Here is an 11638-nt window from a genome sequence, read left to right as displayed (position 1 = left end):
CTACGATGCACAAGCTGCCATTTATTGGGTAGATTTCTACCACCATCTTTTTTAAGTGTACGAAACTACGTGGTCTAGTGTGGTAGAGGAAAACCACTTCCTGGTTTAACCAGAAGAGTGGATAATAAGGTACAATTTATTGAATGTTCACAACTAATTATATGCTATATTTATAGGAAATACTGTTTGACAGAGACTTTAGGAGGACCAGATGCTAGGTCTCACTTCTTTGAGATCTCAAGGGGTTCTGCCCACATGAGATTATCACAAATGCTTCGGACAATCATCAGTATTAACCCATTCGAACACTTATACACAATATGAAAGCAGTGGGAAGTTGGTGGTTCTCATTGTAAAGGTCAACCCCTCAAAATCACATCCTCTCACTGGAATTGATAGGTGTCTTCCAAATGTAATGTGCGAGGCCATTAGGAATCAAACCAAAAGGTGACAGTGTCAAGGTGAGGCCTCAGTAGCTGTAGGAGGATCAGTCTCTCTGTAGCCAGAGTGGAGAACAGGATGCTTCATGTGCAAACTGCATCCAGTGTAGCTGGATGTGGAACATGGAGTTCCACGTATCCAATGAAGAGACAGGCATAGCTCAGAGACCCATGCAGGTACCCATAGCCACCCCTCTGGTTGGTAGGAAGTGGGAGGATTGAAGGAAAAGTTGTTGAGGCTGAGAACCTTCCTGAAGAAGGGCTTATGCCCGAAACGTTGATTCTTCTGCTCCTCAGATGCTGCCTGGCCTGCTGAGTTTTTCCAGCACCACATTTTTTAACTGAGAACCAGTTCCGCCAATCAAATGAGAGTATCAGTGGAGGGGGACTAGGTGGGTTAGCAGAGGAGGAAGAAACAGAGGGCTTTGAGGCCTTCCTCATGTGAGATATAGGTATAGAGGGACTAGATGTCTATGGTGAAGATGAGGTGTGGGGGGGGGGGGCAGGGAATCCGAACTTGTAGAAGAGGTGGAGGGCGTTATCTTGAATGTACGTCGGGAGGTCATGGAACAAAGGGGACAGGATGGAGTAGAAATAAGGGGAGATGAGTTCAATAGGGCAGGAGCAGGCAGAGACAATTGGTCAACCGGTGCAGTTGAGGTTTCGCTTAGTCCTGCCATACTGAACTCATCTCCGCCGACCTGCCTACTGAACCACAACCTTGTTTTGTATAATAATGCTTCCTACAGAAATCAGCTCCAGCCCTCAAATCTCTGCATAGTTTCCGTAAAACCAACAAGCCGTTGGTTCAGAACCCTGGCTTCCCTGACTTTGATAGTTCCAGCTGTGAGCAGAAGGTGTACTCACTCCCAGAAATGCTCGCTTCGGCTCTTCTGGTAAGAAGAATTCTGGCAGTTTTTGTTTCCGTTATTTTCTGAAGACGATGTCACATTGTACATGGGATCTGCAAGTTAATAAATAATGCATGAAGAATCAGGTACAGCAGAACATCATTTGACACGTTGGCCCTGAATTTCGTGTCAGACTTTCTGGCCTGAGCCAACTTTTCTCCTTGTTCTCAGTTTAATTATATGTGAAATGTAATTCAAAAAGTGATTCAATCAGCCTCAACAATTGGTAGTATAATTGATATCATCACCCTGTTTAAATAAAAATCAATTCCCTTTTAACTCCGCTAATATCAAGGTAATATTCCTTTTACTTTGGTCTAAACACTATAAAAAAGTGTTTTAACACTTTTAAGATGTTTCCACCCTAACAATATCTGCTGCATTGAACACAGTCTTGACTTCTTGGGAATTTTTCTCTCAAGGTCACTAATATTCTTGCTAGCGTTCAAATATTATTTTTCTTTATAGCTGAATGGATTGCAAGGACACTATTATCAGTTGCAGGGTGACCAAGGCTTGGAATGCGTATTCAAGGATATTTTATATTTCAAATGTACAGAAAGAAATACAAAAGAAGATGGAGGAGATCTCTGACAAAGGATTATATTCGTGCAGCTATGAGAATGATCTTTGCTTCAAAGATCAAGGTCTGGAATCAGTTTGATTGGAAATATGAACATCAAGTGAAAAAAAAATCACTGGTCGATGTACTGAAAAGCCTCATAACACAACTGCAATGTAGGACAGATTGCAAACTGTAAAATATTGAGAGCGATTAAGGCAAGTATTTTAATTACCATGGCTAATTTAATTCTTCTTGCAAATTTGAAATATCAGATTGGCAAGTGTAGTCTTGGGGACATTTAGACTCATACATTGGATTCATATTGCAGTGAAATTAAAGCATTTGATAACCCTCGAAATTGCTCAATTATTCTTAACTAGATTTTACAAACAATTGATTTCAGATACAAAGTTTATAACTTAAACAAAAATTGTCAATGTATTATTATTAATGTAATTTTAGCAGAACACAGATGAACTACAAGGCAATCTGATTAATTATCTATGATCCAAGTTCAATCCTCTTTGTCACCAACCCCCACTCACACACTGACAGATGGACAGTTACAGGAAAAGAAATGAAAGAATCATAACTTGCCAGTTCGATAACGGTTTCAACAATGAATGCTAAGGCTTCATGAAATCTGATAGGTTGTATTACAGGCATATTAGGTTGTATCGTGCTTGAATTTTGAAATCAACAGTTAATGCAAACACCTAACAAACACTTTTCCTGATTTTTTTATAGATTGGAGTTTTTTGCTCAGGATTTTCAATAAGTCAGTAACTGAAAAATAAGAGAAGCAGGACCAAATAATAAGGTCCTGTCAAAGCAGCACTTGCTTTTGCCCCAAGACAGTCAGAGTGCAGTTTAGCTTTCTTTTCCATAGAATTCACAGAATCCCTACAATGTGGAAACAGGCCATTTGGCCCAACCAGTCCACATCGACCCTCCAAAGAGTATCCCACCCAGACCCATTCCCCCTACCCTATTATTCTACATTTCCCCTGACTAATGCACCTAACCTACACATCCCTGAACACTATAGGCAATTTACCATGGCCAATTCACCTAACTTGCACATCTTTCGATTGTGGGAGGAAACTGGAGCACCCGGAGGAAGCCCACGCAGACACAGGGAGAATGTGCAAACTCCACACAGGCTGGAATCGAACCCAGGTCACTGAGGCAGCAATGCTAACCATTGAGCCACCGTGCTGCCCAACATTCTTTGTGGTTGACTGACTGGCACCTTGTCATTACTTAATTGACTAGTTTTATATCCAGGTAAAAACAATAACTGCAGATGCTGGAAACCAAATTCTGGATTAGTGGTGCTGGAAGAGCACAGCAGTTCAGGCAGCATCCAACAAGCAGCGAAATCGACGTTTCGGGCAAAAGCCCTTTATTCCTGATGAAGGGCTTTTTGCCCGAAACGTTGATTTCGCTGCTCGATAGATGCTGCCTGAACTGCTGTGCTCTTCCAGCACCGCTAATCCACAATTCTATATCCAACCAGCTGCCAATCACTAAGCATAACATTTCAATGCATGTTCATCTATAGCGATCATAGAACAGTATTTAAATTGCTTTATCTTTCCAGGTCAGTTCCAAATATCAAACATCAATCCTTTCTAAAAAAAAATGCTATTGGTCAAATCTCAAAGTCCAATTCTCAACTGCAACTCAGTTCCAAACTAGACATGAAGAAAAGAAATATAATGATTGTCTCAATTTTCAGTAACATGCCTAATGACAAGTTTAATAATACTTAAATAATAAACAATTAAGCAAATCATAACCATTCAATTCTTCCTTCCGCTAGATTCTTAATTGTTATACTAATTTCCTGATTATATTCTTCAGTTTATATTCAGGATAAAGAATTAGCTACTGCAGTTTCTTCCCTGAAGTAGTATAATGTTTACATTATAAAGTTGCAATAACAAACTCCAGTGGAACAACCTCAGTGTTTTAACATGCAACTTCTCAAGAAGTCCCTAGTTGCATTTGAGAATGTGGTGACGAGCTGCCTTCTTGAACCTCTATGGTCTACATGTTACAGGTTGACCTACAATGCACTGAAGGATGGAGTTCCAGGAATTTGATCCAGCAACACTGAAAGAATGGCGATATATTTCCACATCAAGGCGGTGAATAGCTTGTAGGGGCAATTGGAGATAGTGGTGTTCCCAGGCATCTGCTGCCCTTTTCATTCTAGATGGAAGTGGTCGTGGGTTTGGAATGTGCTATCCATGGAGCTCTGATGAATTTCTGCAGTGTATCTTTTAGATGGTATGCACTGATGTGACTGACTGTTGGTGGTGGAAAAAGTGGAAGCTTATGGATATGGTACCAACCAAGCAGGCTGCTTTGTCTCAGATGGTGTCAAGCTTCCTGAATGTTGTTTGAGCTGCATTCATCCAGGGAAGTGGGGAGTATTCCATCACACTCCTGACTTGTGCCTTGTTGATGGTGGACAGGCTTTGGGGAGTCAGGAGGTGAGTTACTTGCTGCAGTATTACTAGCCTCTGAACTTGCTCTTGTAGACATTGCGTTTATGTGGTGAGTCCAGTTGAGTTTCTAGTCAAGGGTAACCCCAAGGATATTAATAGTGGGGGAGTCACTGATGGTAACATCTAAAATTGTGAGCCAAGGCGAGGCTTAGGTAGTCTCTTAATGGAGATGGTCATTGCGTGGCATTTGTGTGGCACGAATGTTAATTGCCACTTGTCACCCCAAGCCCAGATATTGTTCAGATCTTGTTACATTGAAAAGTGCCCATGTCTTTTTCCTCTCATTTACATAATTATTTATTTATTAATAACAGACCTCGTTTCTGGCCTTTTTTGTTATAGGTAGAACCACAATCTGTGGATCAAAGCTCAAAGTTCAACTCTTAACTACAACTCACAGTTCCAAACCAAAAAGGAGAAAACAAAGGAAATATAATAATGGTCTCAACAACAGGTTCATAAAATGTATTTGATAGAGCCAATTAGAATGATATACTAAAAAACCAACCAATGGGCTAATTCTGACCTAATAAAGGGCAATTAAGCATGATTAATGAATGTTCTCACCATCAAGGATTCTCTCGTGGGCGGCACGGTGGCACAGTGGTTAGCACTGCTGCCTCACAGCGCCGGAGATCCGGGTTCAATTCCCGCCTCAGGCGACTAACTGTGTGGAGTTTGCACGTTCTCCCCGTGTCTGCGTGGGTTTCCTCCGGGTGCTCCGGTTTCCTCCCACACTCCAAAGATGTGCAGGTCAGGTGAATTGGCCATGCTTAAATTGCCTGTAGTGTTAGGTAAGGGGTAGATGTAGATGATGGGGTATGGGTGGGTTACGCTTCGGCGGGGCGGTGTGGACTTGTTGGGCCGAAGGGCCTGTTTCCACACTGTAAGTAATCTAATCTAATCTAATCTAATAACTGCATGGAATTTCACATTCAATTTGAATATGAGAATTATGGGTCTTAGAATTGAATAAAAGCAAATAAAGTTTTGAGAATAACCTCAGCTGAAGTAGTCTGGAAAAGTAAGCTAAAAGGTCCTGTTGATTTACAGTGGCGGACATTTAAACAAATATTTCATAACTCTCAAAAAACATAAATTTCATTGACAACAAGTACTCTATGAGAAGGATGTACCATCAGCAGCTCAGAAGTTAAGGATACTACAATGAAAAACAAAAGACTTTTAATGCTGCAAACATTGGTGACAGCCCAACGGTTCTGGAGAACTTTAGAAACCAGCAAAACGTGACTTGAATGAAAAGTGAGGAAATAGAAACTGAGATTAAACTAGCAAAGTACTGACTATATGTGTATAAAAGGGGAGACAGTGACTAGTATAAATGTCACACTTTAAGATGAGACTGAAGACAAGAATTGATAATGGAAAAGAAGGGAAAGTCAGTGAGTTTTGTAATGTAAGTCTGTAGTTTATGCATATTGTATAATATGTTCATATGAATTTTCATTTGGATTTTTTAGTTTTGAAGCAATGACATATGTGTTTTCTGTGTGTCTGAAAGGATTTAAAGATTGCTTTGTCAATATTTCTGTACTCATGCAAAATTATTTTAATAAATAATATCAGAGAAAAAACTTCCTGGATAGTAAAAAGGATGTGTTTACATTGAGGAAGCAAACAAGTGAGTGTATGCATTTACTGGATCACAAAAGTGTCTCACATCTTCAATGTGTGTAAGTCTAATCTGAATTGCAGTTTGTAGCTGGATTTATTGTGAAATTCACAGTTTGAAATGCTGTAGCTGCATGCTTTGAGCAGATTTATTTTCGAAGGATGCATTGAAGGAGCAGGCTAATGAAGGAGTGGCTGAAACAGGGTCCTCACTGACTGACTTAGATAGGTGCTTTATTTTGGGAAAATATATTTGTAACCAACATAATACAGCTGAGTACTATGGTGTGACTTAGAATAGAGTGCTCGAATTGAGCATCTCAAGATGTTTAGCAGTGGAAGGAGAAAGGTGTTTGGTTGATACTTGCATGAACATCAACTGACTGGAGTGCAGAATTTAAGGGTGGCACAGTGACCCAGTGGTTAGCACTGCTGTCTCACAGCACCAGGGAGTCAGGTTCAATTCCACCCTTGGGCACCTGTCTGTGTGGAGTTTGCAAATTCTCCCCATGTCTGTGTGGGTTTCCTCCGGGTGATGGGTTTCCTCCCACAGTCCAAAGGTGGGCAGATTAGGTGCGTTAGTCATAGGAAATGTGAGGTTATCGGGTAGAGAGGTGGATTTGGGAGGAATGCTCTTCAGGAGTTTGGTGTGGACTCAGTGCTTCCACACTGTAGGGATTTTATTCTCGGTTAGAAAATAGCCAATGTCTGAATTAGTGAGCATTTATAATCTTTAAAGTGATATTAAAGTTTTCAGTTTGGATTCGGGTCTCCAGCTTTTTTTTGTTAATTTGTTTCTCTGTTGCTTTCAAATATAGCTATAACAATGATATTAGTTTATTAGAAAAAGAAAAAGAAACAACAGTGTTAAGAGTGAGGACCTTGGAGGTCCACAAAGCCAATAAGAGACTGTGAAGTAATGTTGCCAGCTGAATGCTGCCAATTGCTTTCTTTCCCCCCACAGTTAGATAGGACCACGGTTCAGACCAAACAATTGGATTGTGTTAGAAAACAAACATCTGTAGACTGTGCTGCTAAATTGCAGGTTGTTTTATTTACAGTGTTGTTGGTTATTTTTAAAATGTTATGGTTGGGTTAGAGTTCAGTTTGGGGTCAGCTGTTGTGGTGGAATTTGTAACAGCTGTCAGAACATGAGCAGAGTCTTCAGAGCAGGTTGTTGGATGTGAATTGGATGTGAAGTCTCCTCTTGGGCTAAGAGGAACTGGAATCAACTTTGACTGGAATTCTAGCATGAATCGGTGTGTATAAGTAAGAGGATCTGTTGCATCCACCAGCTACTATAAACAGCTAGCAACAGGCAAGTACAAATAGTAAAACAGCTGGAAAATCGTTGGAGAGATTTAACAGGTTTGGCAGCATCTGGGGTAGAGAAAGTGTTAATATGACTCTTCTTTGAATCTCTTTGAATGCCAGATTGGGAAGATCAAAAGGAGTTCTTGCATTAGTCATTGGGAGTAGCATAAGGGAGGATAATGCAAACACCTACGTGATCAAAGAAATAAATTATGTGGGAAACTCTAGAAGCTCATGATGGGTGGATAACATTAAGTAAGATTTTACTCCATGGTTTAGACAAAGACATCAACATTTCATTTGGCACCTTGTATTAATGGGAATCTTTATAGGACAATAAGGTACCTGCTGACACCCTGAAAGAGGTAGAGAAGATAATGTAAAGGATATTTCCAGCAGTATTTGAAAGGATAACTTGGTCAGTTGTAAATCAAAAGTTAAGTCAAGCCTCAGTCAAATTAACTACTAGCTTGTGCTTGTATGTATGAGGATCCTGCTTGTGGTTGCATAAACTTAAAGTAAAGGTGCAAGATCTACATAAACTGATGTGTAACCCAGAATTATTGTTAGTACTATCAGATGCGTTCTTCTCATCACTTGTTGATTGTGAGGGTATTCCAGAAATCTCTGCCTCTGTGTCATTTATTTGACTTGCCTGAATGGCAAAAATTGACAATGGCAGGTCTTTGCTTAAACATTGAATATGAACACCAGTGCCAACATGTGAGCACAAATAAAAGACCATTGGAGGTGACTCTGTCCACTGGTCCTCCTAACAAGGCACATTTCTATATGGAAATTAGTTAACATTGGTAAGTTCACATGAAGTATCTGTTCCCAGTTATGCTGAGAACTAGAACTGTTGCCATCTTTGCAATGATGGCTCGACACCTCTCAAGGGTGTTCGGCAATGAATATCAATTCAGCAATGCAGAAGACTGGCAATGTATGTCCAGATCAGGAAGATGTATGATTTGGAGAAAACTTAATGATTTTCTAGGGCATTGCCACTCTAAATGTTCTTGACAGAGGTGGTCAGTAGAGATAGAGTCAAAAGTGTGGAGCTGGAAAAGCAGGTCAGGCAGCATCTGAGGAGCAGGAGAATCAACGTTTCGGGCATAAGCCCTTCATCTGGAATAATGGTCAGTAGAAATAGGTGATTTAGGAGGGGTGCAGTCACAGTAACTATGCTGAGTTGCTTCCCTGTTAAACATGCATACTGCATCAATGGTACACTGGTGTTGGATCAGCAACATTGTTTGGTAAGAAGTAAATCCCAAGATGTGACTTCTATGAGAACCAGGAGTACAGGATTATAGCTATTGTCCATTACCTTGTTGGTGTCACTAATAGCTTCATTATACTTCCATACGATAACTCCTTGTGAAATAGATCACAAATATACCAATATTATTTCACTCTCTGACATCTTTATCTTACATCCTTGCATTTATGGAAGCATTATTTATACTCTTGCTGTGGGCAATCAATACCATTGCTTTCTCAACCAAACAGAATGATAAATCATCAGAGGCAAAGGCTTTATACTTTCTTGAAGTTATCACAGTACCTGTGGGAGTCTTGTGGCAGATTTTATCGTTTTCACACCAACTGTAGCAGTCTTTCCATGGCAGAGGTGATTGGAAGGAAATAATGAAGTAGAACAGGCAGTAGGTGATGATGCAGTTGTAATAAAGGCCTTGAAATGCTGACACAGAAAAGGTTAGGAGACCCATACCTTCAATTATGAACAAAAAGAAGAGTTCAGAATGGAACAGTACAGGTAAACCCTTTAATATTCACAAGCATGCAAGCCAGTCAGACTAAACAATTTTATTCTGTTGCAAATAGTTCATTCTAAGAAAGATAGGAAGAACCCAATTAGTACTTGCCAGTTTACAGCCAGTTAGGTACCTTCTGATGTGCTGTCACTGTTTTAACATGGGGAAACTTCGTAGCTAATATGCAAATTCCAGTAGTACAGGAACAAAACCGAACAAGACTATTCAGACCTGTTCTGCCATTCAACGTGATCCCGGCTGATCCTCCTGTTCAGTTCCCTGTTCCCACTTTTTCTCCGTATCCTTTGATTCCCTTTGCCCTCAGAATTCTATCTAACTCCCTCCTGAAAACAATATGATGGTCTGTTGATGAACATTGTGGGATAAACATCGATGACGAATTGTGGGAAATTCTGCTACTCTTCTCCAAAATATCGTAAGATATTTTAAACAAGAGGGTGGACAGGACTTCACCTTGATGTGTCATTTGAAAGCTATTTCCTCTGACAAAGCAGCATTCCCTCCAACTGCCAGATCACAGGTTTGACACAAGTTAAAAACTAGATTATAATTTATAAACCAGCATCCTTTCCAGGGCCAAATAAAAAATTCCAAGTTATGTGAAACTGCTTTTGTTCATTTTTGTGAAGCTGTTATAAGCTTCTTTCTACCTGAAAAACAAAATAATTGGAAGTGATTGAACACAGGCTCTCCAATACCATTGCTGTGTTTGAGAATGAGGCCCTACACATGGTTTATAGCACCTATAGATGGCACGGTGGCTCAGTGGTCAGCACTGCTGCCTCACAGCACCAGAAACCTGGGCTCTATTCCACCCTCGGATGACTGTATGGAGATGGCACATTTTCCCCGTGTCTGTGTGTGTTGCCTCCAGGTGCTCCGGTTTTCTCCCACAGTCCAAAGACATATAGGTTAGGTGGATTGGCCATGCCAAATTGCCCAGAGTGTTCAGGGACATGCAGGCTAGGTTGGTTAGCCATAGGAAATATGGGGAAGGGGCTTGGATCCTTCCTTTGGAGTGTCAGTGTGGGCCTGTTGGGCTGAAGGGCCTATTTCCACGCTGTTGGGATTCTATGATTTTATAACCTACAAGCAACAAATAACTTCAACTAGACACTGTTTTGAATCTTTCAGTTCACCATTTGCTGAAAGAAGACAGAGGGTGGTGATTGATGGGAAATGTTCATCCTGGAGTCCAGTTACCAGTGGTGTACCGCAAGGGTCGGTGTTGGGTCCACTGCTGTTCGTCATTTTTATAAACGACCTGGATGAGGGCGTAGAAGGGTGGGTTAGGAAATTTACAGATGTCACTAAGGTCGGTGGAGTTGTGGATAGTGATGAAGGATTTTGCAGGTCACAGAGAGACATAGATAAGCTGCAGAGCTGGGCTGAGAGGTGGCAAATGGAGTTTAATGCGGACAAGTGTGAGGTGATTCACTTTGGTTGGAGGAACCGGAATGCAAAGTACTGGGCTAATGGTAAGATGAGCAGAGAGATCTCGGTGTCCAGGTACACAGATCCTTGAAAGTTGCCACCCAGATTGACAGGGTTGTTAAGAAGGCATACAGTGTTTTAGCTTTTATTAATAGAGGGATCGAGTTTCGGAACCATGAGGTTATGCTACAGCTGTACAAAGCTCTGGTGCGGCCGCACTTGGAGTATTGTGTACAGTTCTGGTCACCGCATTATAAGAAGGATGTGGAAGCTTTGGAAAGGGTGCAGAGGACATTTACTAGGATGTTGCCTGGTATAGAGGGAAGGTCTTACGAGGAAAGACTGAGGGACTTGAGGCTGTTTTCGTTAGAGAGAAGAAGTTTGAGAGGTGACTTAATAGAGACGTGTAAGATAATAGATAGGGTGAACAGGGAGAGCCTTTTTCCAAGTATGGTGATGGTGAGCATGAGGGGGCATACCTTTAAATTGAGGGGTGATAGATATAGGACAGATGTCAGAGGTAGTTTCTTTACTCAGAGAGTAGTAAGGGTATGGAATGCTTTGCCTGCAACGTTAGTAGATTCGCCAACTTTAAGTACATTTAAGTCATCATTGGACAAGCATATGGACGTACATGGAATAGTATAGGTTAGATGGGCTTCAGATTGGTATGACAGGTCAGCCCAACATCGAGGGCCGAAGGGCCTGTACTGCGCTGTAATGTTCTATGTTCTATCTAATTAGGGGCTCGTTGGGATGTGTCAGTAAGTGTGTAGGACCCCAGTCAAACACTTTGTGTTTCAATAGAATGATAAGGAGTTAGAATAGATGAATGAAAGGACCATTTTGAGCAGCTCCGAACATAAATAATTGATCGCAGAGCAGAATGAAGAACGAAACCTCAGAAAGCTGATTTGAAGGATGCTACAAGGACATTATAAAGCCACCCAGGGGAATGCTGTAGGATGAGATACAAGGGGATGGGTGTAAAACTTGATTAAAAAGCTCATGGAGAGTGAATAAT

At 41.0% G+C, this 11638-nt stretch overlaps 1 protein-coding gene across 1 annotated transcript in view; it reads right to left on the bottom strand.

Annotated features, from left to right (window-relative positions):
* LOC140495623 (sodium- and chloride-dependent neutral and basic amino acid transporter B(0+)-like) overlaps positions 1-11638 on the bottom strand; it is an 83537-nt gene that overhangs the window by 40150 nt on the left and 31749 nt on the right. Inside the window, exons 5-6 of the mRNA XM_072594621.1 lie at positions 8985-9116; positions 1308-1404 (exon numbers count right to left, since the gene is read on the bottom strand). Of these exons, the coding sequence (XP_072450722.1) occupies positions 1308-1404; positions 8985-9116 (229 nt within the window). The remainder of the gene's footprint in view (positions 1-1307; positions 1405-8984; positions 9117-11638) is intronic.

Source organism: Chiloscyllium punctatum, chromosome 25, assembly GCF_047496795.1.
Source record: "Chiloscyllium punctatum isolate Juve2018m chromosome 25, sChiPun1.3, whole genome shotgun sequence".
Lineage (NCBI taxonomy): Eukaryota > Metazoa > Chordata > Chondrichthyes > Orectolobiformes > Hemiscylliidae > Chiloscyllium > Chiloscyllium punctatum.
This window is presented reverse-complemented; position numbering and strand designations above follow the sequence as displayed.